The 20029-nt window shown below is 44.7% G+C and overlaps 1 protein-coding gene across 3 annotated transcripts in view; it reads left to right on the top strand.

Moving 5' to 3' along the window:
• The window catches only part of PUS7 (pseudouridine synthase 7), a 238722-nt gene that overhangs the window by 17647 nt on the left and 201046 nt on the right, over positions 1 to 20029 (top strand). For all 3 annotated transcript variants that reach the window (XM_082254435.1, XM_082254433.1, XM_082254434.1), the window contains exon 2: positions 13700 to 14106. In XM_082254435.1, the coding sequence (XP_082110561.1) occupies positions 13700 to 14106 (407 nt within the window). The remainder of the gene's footprint in view (positions 1 to 13699; positions 14107 to 20029) is intronic.

The raw sequence follows: 20029 nt of genomic DNA on the forward strand, positions 1-20029 counted from the left end.
AGACCTCAGTGCCATGGCACACAACAGCCTCCAACTTTCAAATGATGGTCTGTCAAGCCAAAGAGCTTTGATTTGATGTTTTGAGAAGCATGAAGAGATTAAAAATGTTGTGCTTGCAAGTCTTTGAATTTTCTCTCTCTCTCTCTCTCTCTCTCTTTCTTTCTCTTTCTCTTTCTCTTTCTCTTTCTCTTTCTCTTTCTCTTTCTCTTTCTCTTTCTCTTTCTCTTTCTCTTTCTCTTTCTCTTTCTCTTTCTTTCTCTTTCTCTCTCTTTCTCTCTCTTTCTCTCTCTTTCTCTCTCTTTCTCTCTCTTTCTCTCTCTTTCTCTCTCTTTCTCTCTCTTTCTCTCTCTTTCTCTCTCTTTTTCTCTCTTTTTCTCTCTTTTTCTCTCTTTTTCTCTCTTTTTCTCTTTCTCTCTTTCTCTCTTTCTTTCTCTCTTTCTCTCTCTCTTTCTCTCTTTCTCTCTTTCTTTCTTTTTCTCTTTCTTTCTTTCTTTTTCTCTTTCTTTCTCTCTTTCTCTCTTTCTCTTTCTTTCTCTCTTTCTCTCTTTCTCTTTCTTTCTCTCTTTCTCTTTCTTTCTCTCTTTCTCTTTCTTTCTCTCTTTCTCTCTTTCTCTCTTTCTTTCTCTCTTTCTCTTTCTTTCTCTCTTTCTCTCTTTCTCTTTCTTTCTCTCTTTCTCTCTTTCTCTTTCTTTCTCTCTTTCTCTTTCTTTCTCTCTTTCTCTCTCTCTCTTTCTCTCTCTCTCTTTCTCTCTTTCTCTCTTTCTCTCTTTCTCCATTACAATATTCTACTTAACTGGGAGTATTATTATTCTACAGGATTTATATAATGGCAATAGTTTGCGCAGCGCTTTACAATGTGAGGGAAGACAATACAATTCAAAACAGGAGGAACTAGAGGGCCCTGCTCGTTAGAGCTTACAATCTAGAGTATTGAAAAGAGTAGTTTCCACTCCACTCAAATCCCATGCCTAGCTTCTCTCTAGCAGTTTTGCACTGACTGCAGTAGTTGCAATGAGTGCCTTACTGCAGAGGTAGTCCTCCACTGACTCCAGTCCAATCCACTGTGTATGTATGTGTATTTTGTAGCTGTTGTCTAGCTTTTTTTTTCTAGTAGTTTTGCACTGAATGCAGTAGTTGCAGTTGCAGTGAGTGCCATACTGAAGAGGTATACTATACTATAGAGCTATACACTGTGTAGCTGTTGCCTACCTTTTTTTTTTTTTTTTCTAGCAGTTTTGAACTGACTGCACTGCAGTAGTGAATTAAAAATATTGCAGTGAGTCCACTACTGCAGCACTTTTTATGCATTAATGCACAATCAGATGATGCAAGATGCAAATGTCCCTTCAAGTGTACTTTTCCTGTTAGTTTTCATGCAGTTAACGCGGAGTTCCAGGTAAAAAAAAAAAATAAATACCCTCGGGACAGTCAGGGCTAGTGCATTTAAGCAACAATAGGCTCCGACCTGTCCCCTGTTTCACTTACCTGTAAGAAGAAATACTTACCTTGAAAATGTCTTGTCCAGCGCTGCCATCTCAGGTGTGGGCAGCTGAAGCCGGAGCGTCTAAGACGTCCCTCTTCGTGTCCTCTTCCGTCAAGTTGGAGTCCCAGAATGCCCTGCTCGTCACTTCCAGGGCTGACGCGTCATCCCTGCACAGCTTCTGGGCATGCCCAGAAGCTGTTCAGCAGGGAATGACGTGCCTGCCCCCAAAGTTACGAGTAACTCTGGTGCAGGCGCATTGACTCCTGGGATCGATGACTCTCATCTCCCATGAGTCAATGCAAGGAGGAAGTGACGTCGTGTGCCGTGTCCACAGAGAGAGGAAGAGGAAGGAAGGTAAGTATATTTTCATTAAAAACAAGGTAAGAGAAACAAAAAAAAAATTTGAATTATCCAGTTTTTTCAGGTTTGTGTAAGCTAGCGGACGGAGAATTTTTTTTTTTTTTTTTTTTTGTAGCGTGGAACTCCGCTTTAGTGTGTAAATGTTTGGGGGTTCTAAGTAATTTTCTAGCAAAAAATACTGATTTTAATTTTTAAGCAACAAGTGTCAGAAAAAGACTTAGTCTTTTAGGCTCCATTCACACCTGAGCGTATAGTTTTCAGGTGTTTTTTTGCAGGTGTGTGGAGGCAGGCATTGACATCTAACACAAACGCTTGTAATCTGCCAAAAAAGAAGCTTGTGTACTTTTGAGCTTCTGGCGTTTTTGCTTCAGGTGACAAAACGCTCATATCTAAACAGGGGCCATTGAAATGAATAGGATTTCGCTTGTTGGGCTTTTTGAGACTTAAGAGATGAGCGTTTTACGAGCTGAAAAACGTTAAAGTGTGAACAGGGCCTAAGGCTCGGTTCACATATATGTGATGTGGGAACCCTGCGAATCCACTGCGGGTTCCCCTTTGCTTCAAATTGCAGGCAGTTTACACTGCCATATGCAAATCGCTGGGGGGGGGGGGATCCAATTCTGTTGCGGACCCAAAAAAGATCCTGTGCGTGTTCTGTCTGAATCAGATGCAAATTCAGCCATATAATCTGTATGGCTGAATTCGCATCGCACAGACATCGCATGTGATTTTCAGAGCAGTGCGCTCCGAATCGCATGCGATGTCTGTCATCGCTATAGTGTGAACAGTGGCTAAGAGGTTAAACTGCCCTCACAGAAGTTCATTCCTTTCATCTGAAATAACAAAATTATACATTGTAAGGCCTCTTGCACACTGCAGCTTAAAAAATGCTCAGTACAGCGTTTTTTTTTCTGAGCTAAAATAGAGCCCATTCATTCTTAATGTGCCTATGCACACAGCCGCGTAAATGAGCGCCGCGTTTTCTTCAGTAAGAACAAAATGGAAAAATCTGCATTTTTGGTCAGTAATTTGCGCCTGATGCGCGCAAAAAAGCTAAAATGACCCAAAATGTCAATTGAATATCCAGAACGCTAGAATAAATTTGCGCGCAATTACGCGCATTTGCGCGAATTCGCGAAAATGCGCGCATTACAATTACGCCAGGAAACGTAGATGCTCTAACAGGAATATCGTGTGTAAGGTGCCTAAAGCTTTGTGTTTATAGTTATCTCGCAGCCTTAACAATGTTGATAAACATTTGCTGAAGGCTCTAATTTTTTTTTTTTTTTTTTTTTTTTAAACAATTAATCATGCAGCTCTAGTATTAAGGCTACGTTCACATCGGATCGCGGGCAGAATCACTGCGATTCTGCCCACTTTCCGAAATCATTGCAAATTGCGGGACGCCTGTGCGATGCCAGTGATTTGCAATGGCACCCCAAACGCTGTACGATGTTGCTGCGATTTCCGCCTGCCGAATCGCGGTAACATCTCTCAAACAGAATCACGGGACGCATAACGCCCAAAAAGGTACAGGAGCTTCTTTTGTGCGTCATGCGTCCCGTGATTCTGTTTGCGCGATGTTACCGCAATTCGGCAGGCGGAAATCGCTGCAACATCGCACAGCGTTTGGGGTGCCATTGCAAATCACGGGCTTCTGGCCTCAGTGCTGGTTTTACTGCGCAAAAGGGGGTTTGCGGTCCTCGGTTACCTGGACGACCTCCCGTTGAGGGCGAGCTCGTGTGCCACTCCGGCTAGCGCTCTGACGGTCGCAGTTCAGATGCTCCAGGAGTTCGGGTGGACCATTGTTTTCCGGTGGTCGGCACTGACCCTGTCGGTCCGCCTGGGTTACCTGGGCATGGTCCCGGACTCCGCTCAGGCAAACGTGTTTTCTCCCGAAGGACAAACTTCGGACTTTGCAGGGCGAGATCCGGTCCCTAGGGGACAGCGATCTCTCCTCTCTACGGGTCTGCATGAGGTCCCTGGGGCTGATTTTCTCGGCCTTCACAGCCATCCTGTTAGCTCGTTTTCTCTCGTGGCCTCAGCCTTTGGACAGGAGGATGTGTTTGAGCTGCCTCATGAGTGCGGCACTTTCGTGGTGGCTCATGTCACCCACTCTGACCCATGGCAAGTCTTTTTTCTGCCCCTTGTTGTGGACGGCGATCACCAAGGATACCAGCCTGTCAGGCTGGGGCGGTGTTCTGGAAACCCTGTGTGCCCAGGGGACGTGGTCGGCAGAGGAATCCTCCTTGCTGATGCATGTTTTGGAGCTCTGAGCATTCGGACTGTGCTTGCTACGTTGGGCGACTCGGCTGCACGGTTCGGGTTCAGATGGCCTATGCCACGGCTGTGGCTTGCATAATTTACCCAGGGGGCACCAGGAGTGCCCAGGCGGCCAAGGAAGTGGCCGAGATTCTGTCTTGGGCCGAGGCGCACGTTCCAGCTATCTCTGCTGTTCACATTCCTGGAGTAGAGAACTGGCAGGCGGACTATCTGAGTCGTCAGTCCCTGGATCAGGGGGAATGGTCCCTGCATCTGGAGGTGTTTTGGCTCCTGTGCGCTCGGTGGGGGACTTCGGACGTGGTTCTGTTCACGTCTTGTCTCCACAAGAAGGTGGAAAGGTTCGCAGCCAAGAGTTCGAGATCCTCTGGCAGGCGCCACAGCCACATTGGTGGTGCTTTGGCACCAGTATCTGCTGGTTTTATGCCTTTTCCCCAGTTCCAACTGTTGTCCAGGTTCCTCCGCAAGTTAGCGTTGGAACAGGTAAGAGTGGTTCTGGTGGCCCTAGACTGGCTTCACCGGTCTTGGTAGGCAGACCTCATACACGGGTGGTCGAGACTCCCTAGCGGCTACCTTCGAGAGAAGATCTGCTGTCTCAAGGGCCGATCTTCCATCCTGTTTTATGGTCCCTGGCTTAACGGCATGACAGCCAGGTGTTGCGAGACCGAGGTCTCTCTGATGCTGCCATTCCTGCCTTGCTGAGGGCTTGGAAGTCTGCCTCCAGGAAGCTTTGCCATCATACCTGGAAGGCGTGTATTGCCTGGTATGAGTCGCAAGGGTTTCATCTTCACTCCTTTTCGGCGGCGAGGGTTTTGACCTTTTTACAGTAAGGTGTGGATCAGCGTTTGGCGCTGGTCACGATCAATGGTCAATTGTCGGTTGGCTGTTTTTTTTTTTTTTTTTTCTTCCAGCGTCCCTCGGTGACTAACTCCATTATTCGCACCTTTCTTCATGGGGTGCATCATCTGGCTCTGCTGCGGAGGGCTCCTTTGCCTCCGTGGGACCTGCATTTGCCGTTCGCCTTATCTGGTGGTTCCTCGGGATGAAGTGGTCCTGCGACTTAATCAGTCTCTTCTCCCCGAGAGGGTGTCGCGTTTCCTCCTTCAACGAGGGTATTGTGTTGCTTCGCTTGCGCAAAGCCCTAGCATCCCAAGGCATTTGCCTAGTGTTCATGGGATGTAGTCCGGGCGATCAGGGTTTACCTGTCTGCCATGGAGTCTTTTCGGACGTCTGATTCCCTGTTGGTCCTTCCTGAGGGACCGCGGAAGGTTTCGGCTGCGTCCGCTGCTACAATTTCCAAATGGATCAGACAGTCTATTGTTCAGGCCTATTCACAATAGGGTCAGGTGCCTCATTTTCCTGTGAGGGCACGTTCTACTAGAGCTATGGGTGCCTCTTGGGCATTTCGCCTTCAGGCTTCTGTGGCTCAGGTGTGCAAAGCGGCAACCTGGTTGTCTGTCTGTGCTCCCCTTTTTTTGCAAAATTCTACGAAATTTGCTGTGATTGCATCCTCTGACGCTTCCTTTTGGCCCCAAAGTTTTTGTGCGTGGCCATTTGTTGCAGAGATGTGCTATTCTGTCTTGAGGTGAATTTTGTTCTGGGGTTAGCTCCTATTGAGCTTCTGTTGCCCTGTCGGCTCTTTCCTTCCCACCCCTCACACCTGCACTGCTTTGGGACATCCCAATGGTGAAAGCATACTGAACGGGCTGCGACTGTCAGGGGACGTAGGAGAAAATAGAATTTTTTTTTTTTAACAACTTACTGTAAAATTATTTTCTCTGAGTCCTCTGACAGTTGCAGCCCCCGCCCCTCTATTTTGGGGCTTGTTGTCTTCACTGCATGCTACGAAACTGAAAAGCAGCACTGATTAACTGAAGGGTAATGTCGAGAGGGACAGCCCCCTAGAGGTGTGTCATAGTTTAACTCTTTTTTTTGTTTTTGCAGTTTTTTTCACTACCTAGCCTGTTCCTGCAGAGAGGGCATATTACCCAATGGTGAAGGCATACTAAACGGGCTGCGACTGTCGGAGGACTCAGAGAAAATAATTTTACGGTAAGTTCTCGGTCCAAGTCCAAGATCAGCAAGTGGGTGTGGTTACTGAAAGCTAGTGACATCAATTGCCAGATTGGGCAATGAGCTGGATAATCTAGATCCAGTGGTCACCCCAGTCTGGGCTGAGAGCGCAAGCAGACCTCAGCTTCACGCTAGGTCGGCCGCGACATAGGCCCACTGGACGGGGGCTGGCCTGCGAGTTAAATGCCTCGCGAGGTCGCATACGACCGGGTCTCAGCCCGAGTTACAGCGTTCCTCCTGGCTGACAGCCCCCCATTTAGACGGAGAGGGGTTCTGTCTAGAGCGGCACCCTCCTGGTTCTTGGTATGGGGAGTAGCTGTCCCTCTCCCCCTGGGGGCGTTTTTGAGTGGATGTTGTCCCCTCCTTGGAATGGTCGGACCCCCCCCCCGGTTCCCCTCCTCCTTCCCATCAGGCACCCCCCTCTTTCCAGTGTCCCTCATTCTACCCATCCCCCCCCCCCCCCCACACATATGCTGGGTGTTGTTTGGTTGGTCTGGTCCACCTCCTGGGGTGTTGGCAGGGTGCTAGCTGGTGATGGGGGCCGGGGGTGGTGCGCCGCTGGCGACCGGATGATTGACTATGCGGGTGGGGGAGTTTACCTGGTGGGGGCTCCTGCCAGGGTCCCCCGGTCTTGCCTGGATCTGTCCCTGAGGCCTGGGTTTCCTCTTGGGTCCCTGTAAGCCTTGTGGTGCTGTTATTTTGTTGTAGCTGGTGTGTTTCTATACAAGGCGGCCATGTTTGTGCAGTCTGGTGGCCATTTTGCTGTGGTTTGCCATTGAAAATAGTGGCAGTCGTCTGCAACTGCGCACAAAAAGGGGCTGGGGGATGCACTGATTGTATCTGTGCGTGAGACCCTGAAGATGGAGGACGCAGATGCAGGTTCCCTTTGGCACTCACAAGCCATCTGGAGCGGCAAAGTTGTTACCTCTCCCTGCCTATATTGAGAGAATTGTCGCTAAGGAGTGGGGATTACCAAAGCGTCCCTGTGGGGTCCCTAAGCGCTTTACTAGGCATTACCCCTACGAGGAGTCCCTTAAGAAGTGGAGCCTCCGGTTTACATAATAAACAAGGCAACCATGATTCCGGTGGAATAGTCCCAGGCCTTTAAGGACCCGGCAGACCGTAAGGCGGAGGTTGTGGCCCACAATATGTACACTCTGTCTGGTTCAGCAATGAGGCCTGTATTCACCATTGCTCCGTGACCTGGAGGGAGAACAGCTCTCCCCCTGCCTTTGCCGAGCTGGCAGACCAGCTAGTCCAGGGGCTACAGTAGACCTGTGATGCTTCTTTGGATGTGGCTCCCCTAGTGGCTTAGGTCTGTTTCAGCAGTGGTCCTAAGGCGTGTCTTTTGGCTCAAGTGCCGGTCTGCGGACCAGACTTCTAAAAAGGCCTTGACTGATCTTCCTTTTCAAGGAGATCGCCTGTTTGGAGCTACCCTGGATGATGACATTAAAGGTCTTACGGGGGGAAGAGTACTTTTCTTCCGCAGGCTACTAAGGACAAGGAACCTCGTCCTGGACGTGGGCCTTCCTTTTCGGCTCATAAGAAGTTTTTTCGTCCCTGAAGGTCAACTGACAAGGGTTTGAAGCCTTTCAGGGTTGCCTCTGGAGGATCCAAACGAACCTGGTCTGGCAAGCCGAGAGCCCTGGTGCAAGTAAAAGTACCTGGGCAGTACAAGACCTGTTACTTCGAGAGGTGATTGTCCCGGTTCTGACTCTGGAACCTTTTCAGGGGTTTTCCTCAAACCTGTTCACCGTTCCCAGGAAGGAAGGCAAAGTGTGTCCAATCCTATATCTCAAGGCGCTAAACTGCCTTGTGCAGGTGCAGAAGTTGAGAATGGAGTCCGATCGAATGGTGGTGGCATCCCTGCGTCAGGGGGATTTCCTCACCTCTATTGACATCAAGGACCTACCTTCACATTCCAATATGTGCCAGTCACCAGCGTTTTCTCCGCTTTGCTGTGGGAGAAGAGCGTTATCAGTTTGTGGCATTAACCTTTGGTCTTGCCTCTGGTCCTCGGGTCTTTACAAAAGTGTTAACCCCGGTGCTAGCTTTGTTACGCCAACAGAGGATCACGGTACTGGGCTACTTAGACCATCTTCTTCTGCGAGCAGAGTCTCCTGCTCTGGTGGAAAACCTGGAGATCACAATGCAGGATTCGGGATTCTGAATTTTCAGAAGTCTGCCCGGTTTCCATCCATGAAGCTGGACTATCTGGGTCTGACTCTGGACTCGGCCTTGGCTAGAGTGCTCCTTCCTCTGGACAAACTCCAGAAATTGCAGGCTGCAATTTGTCTCCTGCTGTCCAGCAGATCGTCATCCCTCCAGACTTACATGTGGGTACTGGACCTGATGGTGTCTACCTTTTTGAGGTGGTTTCCGTTTGCACAGTTCCATACGAGGTCCCTGCAAAGGGAGATTCTGACCAAATGGGACAAGACTCCGCAGTCCCTGGACAATCGGATCTGGCTAAGTCGGGGCACGGAGTCACTGATATGGTGGCCTTGTTTTCTGGCCCCTTTGGCTGGGCAAATCCTTCCTCCCCTTGTATTGGACAGTGGTCACCACGAATGCCAGCCTGTCGAGGCTGGGGAGGCCTCGGCAAGCATTCTGCTCAGCGGATCTGGACGCTTGAAGAGCCCAGACTACCGATCAGTGTCTTGGAACTCCGAGCAATCAGACTGTTACTGGACCATTGGACGGATCCTCTTCAGGGTTGTTCAGTGCACATTCATTTGGACAATGTCATGGCTGTAGCTTATGTCCATCACCAAGGGGGCACAAGAAGTGTCCTGGCGGCTCTAGAGGCAGCCGGCTTTCTAAGGTAGGCAGAACAGTTCGTTCCAGCCCTCTCTGCTGTACACATTGCCTGGAAAATTGCCAGGTGGATTACCTCAGTCGGCAGGCGTTGCACCGAGGAGAGTGGTCCCTTTATCTGGAGGTGTTTCATCAACTGTCTCCAGTGGGGCACCCCCTGAGGTGAATCTGTTGGCATCTTGGCTCAACAGAAAGGTGCAGAGGTTTGTGGCTTGGTCAAGGGATCCTCTGACAGACGCACTGGTGGCCCCGTGGGGTCAGTATCATCTGATTTTACGCCTTCCCTCCTCTCAAGCTTCTGCCAAGACTTCTAGGCAGGATCGAGGAAAAAGGGATTCCGGTCATCTTAGTGGCTCCTGACTGGGCTTGGTACGTCGATCTGGTGCAGCGGTTTGCCTACGTTCCCTGGAAGCTTTCTCTCAGGGAGGATCTGCTGTCCCAAGGTCTGATCTTCTATCCTGCTTTACAGTCGCTGGCTTTGACGGCTTGGCTGTTTTACGTCATTGGTTCCTACCCTGTTGAAAGCTAGGAAATCTACTTCTAGGAAGATCTACCATCGTACGTGGAAGATGTACATTGCTTGGTGTGAGTGTCTATAGATTCATCCTCGCTCCATCTCGGTGGCTCAGATCTTGACCTTCCTTGAACAGAAATTGGCCTCAAGTACCATCAAGAGCCAGGTGTCTGCTTTGGTCTTCAATGACCTTTGGCCACACACTCCCTGGTGCGTACCTTTTCTTTAAGGTGCCCGACATTGGTTCCTCCAGTGCTGGCTCTGTTGCCACCTTGGGATCTCAATTTGGTGCTTTCAGTTCTCCAGAAGCCTCCCTTTGAGAATCTTTGGGACATTCCCATGCTTGCGCTGTCCCAAGAGGTGGCCTTTTTGTTGGCCATCACCTCTGGGCGCAGGGTGTCGGAACTGGCGGCGTTATCCTGTCGTTCACCTTATCTGGTGATTCACAAAGATAAGGTGGTGCTTCGCCCCTGTCCGTCATTCCTTCCTAAAGTAGTCTCTGACTTTCATTTGAATGAAGACATTGTGTTGCCTTCCCTGTGTCCCAGGCCTAAACATCCAAAGGAAATTGCCTTGGATATGGTCCGGGCAATTAGGGTGTATCTGGCAGCTACAGAGTCTTTCAGAAAGTCAGACTCTGTGCTCACAAATGGCCCTCGCAAAGGGTTGTCTGCTTCCTCTGCCACCATTTCAGGATGGATCAGACAGACAATGGTTCAGGCCTATTCCTTTAGGGGTTAGATTTCCCTGTCAAGGCACACTCTACTAGGGTGCTTAGTGTCTCCTGGGCCTTCTGCCATCAGGTGTCAATGATGCAGTTTTGCAAGGCGGCCATCTGGTCATCGGTGCACACTATCACAAATTCTTTAAAGTGGATGTGTTGGCATCTGCGGATGCTTCTTTTGGCTGCAAGGTTTTGCAGGCTGCTGTTTAAGAGTAGCTGATCCTCTTTGAGGGTGTGTTTGGTTGAGCTTCTATTTACCTGGTTGGCTATAGTTTAGTTTAGCCTTGGGAATTTCTTTTTAGCTGTCCCCACCCTCATATTTTTTCACTGCTTTAGGACATTCCAATGGTTAAGAATATCAGGAGCTGTGTCAGTCAATGAACGAAAGAGAAAATGGTATTTTTGACTTGCCGTAAAATCCATTTCTCTGATGTTGATGACATACACAGCACCCACCTCTCTGTGGAGTTATAATTCTCCTGACACTGCTTGTAACTAAACTTAGTGCCTATAGCAGAGAGCAGGAGTATACCCCCTGGGACTGCCCAGGGGCATAGCAAGACTTTTTTTTTTTCTGCCTAGTATCCTACTCCTGTAAGGGGCAGTATAACCCACTGGCTGTGAATATCAGGAGCTGTGTCCGTCATTGAACATCAGAGAAATGGATTTTACTGAAAGTCAAAAATTCCATATTTTTTTTTTTTTTTTGTACTCCCCGTAAAATCCTTTTCTCTGAGTTCGACAGACACAGCACCCACCTCTCTAAGGAGTTTGTTTGCTTCTGTTACTGCTTGTTACAAAACCGAGTATCTCTGAGAGGGGGGGGGGGGGGTTATGCCAGCTGAGGGACAACCCACAGGGCATAGCCAAGCTTTTGTGTTTCTGCCTAGTCCCACTCCTGTAGATGGTGGCATAATCCTATGGTAAAGAATATGGTGCTGTGTCCTTAAGTGAATTCAGAGAAAAGGATTTACGGCGAGTACAAAAATCCTATTTCTGCTAGTTTTTACCGATTTTGCATCTTGGAGCAACTTGATTGGATGGGCTGATGTGACGTCACTCCGGCACATGCATGCAGGAGTCACATCGCTGCGGCATGCAGAGTGGGCCGTAAATGTGATCTGAGCTGCGCATGTGTGGTACAGATCATTTTACCTGCTAACAGGCATGGGGGGCATTGATGACAGAAGAGATCTCTATGATCTCTTCTGTTAGAAGAAGCCTGCCTGTCAGCGGATTTTGACAATACTGACTTTACTACCACTTTAAATGTACTCCTCTTAGAGCTGCACGAATAATTGTAAAAAAAAAACGCGATCTCGCTTCACCCCCCTCACGATCTTAAACCTGCATGTCCTCAATACTTACAGAGCTGTTCTTTGCTCACTCGCAGCTGTCAAAAAAAGAAGGAAAAAAAAGCCTCTGGCAAATGTTTACCAACAGTAAGAATGCTAGATGACTATAAACACAATGCTTTACAATGTATCTTTTCTGCTTTTTTAGATCAAAGGAATGAACTTCCATCTGTAAGTGAGGGCAGTTTATTTAACCTCTTAAACACTAAGCCTTTTTCTGACACTTGTTGCTTACATGTTAAAATCAGTATTTTTTGCTAGAAATTTGCTTAGAACCCCCAAACATATGTATTTTTTTTTTTTTAGCAGAGACCCTAGACCTAGAGGGAAAAAAAAGGGGGTTGGTTGAAATCTTTTGTGTCACACTGTATTTGCGCAGAAGTCTTTCAAACTGTTTTTTTGGAAAAAAAAATACTTTATTGAATTTAAAAAAACTAAACCGTAAAGTTAGCCCAATTTGTATACTGTTTTATGTTGTTACGTCGAGAATCGTGATCTTTATTCTAAGCAAACAAATTGTGAATCTCATTTTTATCCAGAATCGTGCAGCTCTAATTCCTCTTATGATAAACTCATGCTTTTGTATTTTTAAGTGCATTTTTTATGAATATTTTTCTGTGTTTTACAGGAATCAAGGGTATGTCCTGTATTAAAATGCATAAAGAATGTTGTGTGAATTTTGTGGTTTCTTACCGCTCAAATCTTGCAAGTGTGAGCAGAGCAAGACGTATGCATGTAAATTAATACAGAATAATATATAATCATGAAAAGTAAAGATGAATGTGGCAGTTTAACCACTTCAATACAGGGCACTTTCACCCCCATTCCTGCCCAGGCCAATTTTCAGCTTTTAGCGCTGTTGCATTTTGAATGACAATTGCGCGGTCATGCAACACTGTACCTAAACCAAATTTGTAATTTTTCCCGACAAATAGAGATTTTTTTTTTGGTGGTATTTGATCACTGCAAGGTTTTTTTATTTTTTGCTAAACGAATAAAAAAAGACCGAAAAGTTTGGAAAAAAAAAAAGGTTTTGTTATACAATTTTGTAAATAGATATGTTTTTTTCCTGCACTGATGGGGTGCCACTGATGGGCACTGGTGGGCATCACTGATGGGGAGGGCACTGGTGGGCAGCACTGATGGGGAGGGCACTGGTGGGCCCTCCCCATCAACGGCTCTTCTTGTGTACTATGTGACCAGCTGTGATTGAACACAGCTGGTCACATGGGAAAGAGCCTACGTCAGTAGGCTCTTTACCGAGATCGGAGATGTGGTGTGTCAGAGTGACACGCCGCAGCACCAATCGCCATTCTGCGCGCCCCCGGGGGCGCACAGAGCGCATTATCCTGCCGCTGTCATATAACGTCCGGTCAGGATAATGCAACCACTTTCCTGCCGTCAATCGCCTATAGGGCTGGCGGGAAGTGGTTAAACAGCCAGTAATCTTTTCTCTTGAAAAATCTGAACTAGATTTTTTCTGTGTTCATTTAATACCTTAATTTTATACCCAGAAATGACCTCACTGGGTCTTCAACAAGGTATGTGCTTCTCTTTGCAGGCAGATCACGACTGGTGGGTAAGGCCAGCAGGATGCTGTACATAGGTCCTAAAAACATTAAAGCACCCTGCATCAGTACCCCTCCAAAGAACCCTTCGCTGTAATGCAAATGTCAAAATGTTGTCAGTCTGGAGGAGTGTGCATTCCTAGGTAGGCTGCATTTGCACGCAGACCGCCCTAACTAATGTCCATGTGTGATGATGAGCCTTCATAAAAGAACTTATCCAGTCAATGAAAGTAATGGGCCAGGTACATTCTAGGCTTGGGAGGAAAGGGGTTGATAATCCTGATCTCCATTAATGAAATCAGTTGGGCTCTGTCTAGCTTGCTGCCACACTGGGAGAAGCTTACAATGTACATTTAAATCAAGCAATTTTGTTATAGGAGCAGAGCTTGTTTTTAAAAAATGCTACTACTGTTCCGCGCCCAAAGTGTTTTGGAAGCACTCGGCATAGTCCTTACTCTTACTTTTGAACTTTGTGTTCATCATTAATTGTATTTTGAAAATTTTTTTTTTCTTTTTTCTTTCCAGCTAGGTTTTTCAAAAGCGTTCTATAGTGCCTTCAAAACAATGGATTCTGTAGAAATGGCCACAATTTCCTTGAAGCGTCCTCTTTCAACTGAAGACCTCATTGCAGATGAATCGAAGAGGCAAAGACTGTCAGAAAGCTCCTTTATTGAACAATCTTTAAATGAACTTCAGGAAGCTGTAGTACAATCTGAAAAAGCCATAGAAAAAGAGCATACTGCCAAAGTGCTAACTCGGAAAAATGAGGATGAGGAAAGCGAGGGTGAAAATGAGCTCCTGGTGGAGGAGTCTGAAGATTGTGATCCTGAAAGCTTTGCTGATATGATGAAACATGGATTGACTGAACTTGATGTTGGTATCACTAAATTTGTGAGCTCACACAAAGGGTTTTCTGGTATCCTAAAGGAGAGGTAATTTTATTTGAGGTTTATTTGTCAAGCGTAAAGATATGCTTTGTAAAAAAAAGTGTTTAGGAAACGCTAACTCATTTGGGAGCAGCAGGTAGGGATCCCTGGACTAGGAAAATTTAAAATGGAAAACATGTATACTAGTGCGCTACCCTTAATGTTAAAGTGAGGTGAAATATCACAATTACACCTAATTCCTAACTCTTCACAAAAGCAGGATGAAATGACAAGTGCAAGTACAAATAGTAATGATAAAGGTGCTCGTGCTCCCTTCTCAAACTGATAATAAGTATGTATACATTATAAAAAGTGCATATGATAGACAAAACATATCACTTCATGCATACATAAAGTGCACAGTGCTTGAATACGGAAATTATTCAAGTGTATGTGAGTTAAAAACTCAAAGTGCATAAGATGAACTGAGAAAAGTGCACAGTGCTATGTGCAAAAAATGTTATATAATAAACTTGGCGAAAAAAACAGTGATGGTAAAACAAATGCAGGCGTCCCAACCACACAAAATGGGATTCGAGCTAAGAGATAATGCTCAGCAATATAAACTGTATGCTTGAAGTGATATGTTTTGTCTATCATATGCACTTTTTATAATGTATACATACTTATTATCAGTTTGATAAGGGAGCACAAGCACCTTTTATCATTAATATTTGTACTTGCACTTGTCATTTTATCCTGCTTTTGTGAAGAGTTAGGAATTAGGTGTAATTGTGATATTTCACCTCACTTTAACATTCAGGGTAACTCACTAGTATACATGTTTTCTAAAGATATGCTTTGTCCACACATAAAGGTTATGTTTAGCCACTTCCGAACCGCCCGCTGCAGTTTTACATCGGTACTTTGACGTTAAATACCTGGGATAGCTGCCATTACCCCGGTATTTTTTTTAAATGGCGGGTAGTCCGCCTTGACATAAAAGTGGTCCCATCGGCGATTCGCACCTCTCCCACCACTTCCCAGTTGTTTTCCCCACTTAGCGGAGCCATTGGTAGTGGGGAAAACGATCCGGTCCAATGGAGTCCTAGGTAGGAAGTCGTGAGGGCAAGCTGTCGCCTACTCAACTCTATGGCCTTTGGGGACCAGAGCGATGTCACGCGTTGCTTCCTCCCAACAGCCTTAACCACTTCCTTACAGGGCTTTAAGTAAGGATATCTGAATAATGCCTGCAGCTGCAGGCATCATTCAGATATTCTTTTTTTCCGCCGGTGATTCCCTGCACCATAAGAACAATCCTAGAGGCTGTTAAGCCTCTTAATCGTTCTTACAGGCAGCTGGAGGGGACAATCCCCCTCCTGCTGCCCTCTGGTGCTTCTACCGGCTTGCGGGTGCGATCAGCAATCCGAAGAAGGAATGCGGCGGTGGAAGTACACCATAGAGTCTGGCAGTTGTCAATACTGCCGTGATCTCAGATAACCGAGATGTTTTTTTTTTTTTTTGTTTTTTTTTTTTCAGGCCTTCTAGCCTGTAGGAGAGATCTGAGGTCTTATTGACCCCAGATCGCCCCGTAAAGAGGACCTGTCATTCACTGTTCTGATTACAAGGGATGTTAAAGAATTACAAAAAAAAAATCAATGGGAAATTGTAAAAATAAAAATTTAAAGTGCCCCTGGGTGCTCGCACGCAGAAGCGTACGTTGTGGCCACATATAGAAACGGTGTTCAATCCATACATGTGAGGTATCGCTGGGAATGCTAGAGAGAGAGCAAGCATTGTAGCCCAACACCGCCTCTAACTCTAAACTGGTAACCTGTAAAAAATGTTAAAGTGTTGCCTATGGAGATTTTTAAATACTGAAGTTTGGTGTCATTCCACGAGTGTGCGCAATTTTAAAGCATGACATGTTGGGTATCTATTTGGCGTAACATCATCTTTCACATTATTATACAAAAATTGGGCTAACTTTAGTGCTTTGGTTTTTTTTTTTATTCATAAAACTTTTTTTTCCTAAAAAAAAATTATATTTTAAAAATTTCTGCGCAAATACCGTGACATAAAAAGTTACAATGACCACCATTTTATTCCCTAGGGTCTCTGCTAAAAAAAAAAAAAAACCAACATATGTAATGTTTGGGGGTTCTGAGTACTTTTCTAGCAAAAAAATTAAGATTTTTACATGTAGGAGCAGAGTGACAATAATGGCCTGGTATGGAAGTGGTTAAAGGTCCCATTTTTTTTCTTGCAGGAAAAAAAATGCCTTTTTTTTATTTGTGTGCAGATGTGAGTCTTTGACCCAAGATCTCACATTAAAGAGGATCTGTCCTGCTTTTTTATATTACAAGGGATGTTTACATTCCTTGTAATTAGGAAAAAAAGTGATCGAAAAAAAAAATCTTTTTAAAGGGACAGTGTAAAAATTAAAAAAAAAGGTAAAATAAATAAAAAAAAAAATTTAAAGCACCCCGTCCCTCCGAGCTTGCGCACAGAAGCGATTTTTTTTTTTTTTTTAGGTGTGTGTGTGTGTGTGTGTGTGTATATATATATATATATATATATATATATATATATATATATATATATATATATATATATATATATATATATATATATATATATATATATATATATATATATATATATATATATATATATATATAATATGTGTGTGTATATATGTATATATATGTGTGTGTGTATGTGTATATATATATATATATATATATATATATATATATATATGTGTATATATGTGTGTGTGTGTATGTATGTGTATGTATGTATATATATATATATATATATATATATATATATATATATATATATATATATATATATATATATATATATGTTTGGGGGTTCTAAGTAATTTTTGGGCAAAAAAAATACTGATTTTTACTTGTAAAAAACAAATGTCAGAAAAAGGCCTGTCCTAAAGTGATTAGGGTGTAAATAATATAAACATTGTGTTTATTTAATTAAAAAACCGACACTTTAACCGCTTGCCGACCGCCGCGAGTAGATATACTGTGGCGGTCAGCCCCTCACAGGCAAAGTGACGTGTATATATACGTCACTAGCCTGTGAGGCTCTGGGGAGCGAGCGCGCGCTGCCGGCGGCGCGCTCCCGCTCGGTCACGGCCCCCCCCCCCCCCCCGTGTGACTGGCGGACCCGATGTCCGCCGCTCACTCTGCGATCGTCGGGGGAGAGGGAGAAAGGCAGGCAGCTTGTGTAAACAAGCTGCCTGTCATTCTCCCCTGTGTAGAAACACTGATCATACGGTTCTACTATGTAGGGCCGTTGATCAGTGTAACTACAGCTCAAGCCACAGCCAATCACAGTTAGAATCACGCCCCTAGGGACACACACAGCCCCTCCCTCTCAAATAAAGTTAACCCCTTCACTGCCAGTGTATTTTTACAGTAACAGTGCATATATATATAGCACTGATTACTGTAGAAATGTCACTGGTAACCCCAAAAGTGTCAAAAATGTCAGTCAAGGGTCCGATCTGTCCGCCCCAATGTCGTAGTACCGCAAAAAAAATCGCAGATCGCCGCCATTACGCGTTAAAAAAAAAAACAACAAAAATGACAATCTTTCCCTTTGTTAGTAAATGCAATAACTTTTGCGCAAACCAATCAAAATACGCTTTTTGCGATTTTTTTTTTTTTTTTTTTTTTTTTTTTTTTTTTTTTTTTTTTTTTTTTTTTTTTCTCTCTTCCAAACCTATGTAGCATAAAACAAATTGGCCGAAAATATTAAAAAATTTAGATTTTTACTTTTTTGGGGGGGGAATTTCATATAAAAAAAAAATGTGAAAAATATTGTTATTTTTGCAAAATTGACGCTTTTTTTTGTTTATAGCGCATGATCAAAAAATCGCACAGGTGATCAAATACCACCAAAAGAAAGCTCTGTTTGTGGGGAAAAAAAGTACGTCAAATTCGTTTAGGTACAGCGTCGCACGACCGTGAAATTGTCCGTTAAAGTCACGCAGTGCCGAATCGCGAAATACCCGCTGGTCTTTTAGCAGCCAAATCCTCCGGGGCTTAAGTGGTTAAGAGCCGGTTCACACTGAGGCGATCCGACTTGCCGGGGCGACCTGTGAAGTCGCGGTGCGCACCGCGACCTCGGAGCGACATGCATGGACTTCATATCATTAAAGTCAATGCAGGTTGCTCCAGGTCGCCCCATAGTAGTACAGGACCCTTTTTCTAAGTCGTAGCGACTTGTGTCGCTCCTATTAGAACGGGTCCTGTGCTAATCTATGGCAGGCGACCCACGGTGACTTGTCAGGCGACCAAGTCGCCCCAGTGTGAACCGGCTCTAAAAGTGTTTAATCAAGAACTTGATAGCAGTGGTATGACATAACTGGTGTATAAGCTCCGGTTCACACTTTTACCCTCATTGCGCAGGAATCGTACCTTATTCCTGTGCGGTTCAGTGTGGGGTGATCTGAGCCCATTCATTTTGAATGGGCTCAAATCCCACTGCACCAAAGAAGTGCACCTTTTTTGGAACGGCATTGCAGCCACATCACATGGTCATTTTGTACAGTACGATCTTGTGCGGGGAAACCACACTGTTTGTTATCCTTTTGCGGTGGCTAACTTTGTATTACCACCCACAGTTGGAGATGATTCTGAGATCTTTCAGAATTGACAGTAACTGAACTGCCAATTTTAACCCGTTATCTGCATACATGTTTTCAAAACCATTTTAAGATTTAAGATTGCATAAACCCCTAAACATTATATATTTTCTGAAAGCACACGCTATAGAGAATATACAGTGGTATGACATTATCGTAAAGTTTAAGGAAATGCAAAGTTATAGTAAAAAAAAAAATAAGGTAATTTTAGGGCAATAAAATGCAATAAATTAACAATTTGTTTGGTGAAATATAAAAGACGAGGTTGCCGCAATAAATAGATACCAAACATGTCAAACTTTAAATTTGTGTGCCTTTGAAATGGCGACACACTTCAGTACCCTATGTTTTCCATAGGGTATGCTTTAAAAGCCCCCCTACAGGTCATTAGTTTAGTATTACAAGGGGATCTGGTGGTAGAGATATTGTTCTCACTCTGATATGCATGGCAATATATAACCTGTATTGCTTTCATGTGTAGGTGTCCCATGTGTGTTTATGCTCGTATATGTGGGAGGCCTCACATTTTGAGGATTTCATGTGCTTGGGGTTTACATTTAAAAAAAAAAAATTGGTACCTGGTAACTCATTTTCTAGGAAGTCTAACAGGGAAGTTTCTAAGAGATAGGGCTCCTCTCACCTAGAAATAGGAAATGCAATTTCCACCATTGTAAAAACTTAACACATACTTGCATCCCTTAGTAATATAAGTGTCGATGGAACAACTGGTAGCTAAAATGCCTTGATTATTGGTAGCAAAATATGACCTTTAGGGAGGGAACGAGTGCTGCCCTGGAAGACTATCTAGAAAATGAGTTGCCAGGTACCTAACTCAGTTTCTCAGGTTATCATCCAGGGCAGCATCCTGGTGGATGATGTGGCAACTAGCAAGGAATACTTACTGGGGGGGGGGGGGGGGGACATTCCTCCCGAAAGTTGATTTTGACTGGGCAGGAAGTCGATGCGATAGTGCCTTACAAAGATTTTAAAGCTCCACCATGTTTCTACCCTGCAGATTTGCTTCGGTGTTTGCTCTGCTCTGCTTTTTCCACAAAAGAAGTAGCCCATGCTCTGAATGAGCTGTGACCCCGCTTAGGGGTGAAAGGTTTTGTGCCTGATATGTAATTGTTATTTATAGCCATCTTGACCCATCTTGGTATTGTTTTTTTTGAAGCTTGCTGACTTTTATTATAGATCCATAGAAAAGGATGAATAGTGCTAGAAAAAAAAAATAAAAAATCAGATGGGTTTTGAGATTTTTCTTACATCTTATTTTGGAGTATGTTTCTCTTTTCCTGCTGTAAAGAGTAGCTG

Source organism: Pelophylax lessonae (assembly GCF_965119305.1).
Source record: "Pelophylax lessonae genome assembly, chromosome: 4".
NCBI classification, from domain to species: Eukaryota; Metazoa; Chordata; class Amphibia; order Anura; family Ranidae; genus Pelophylax; species Pelophylax lessonae.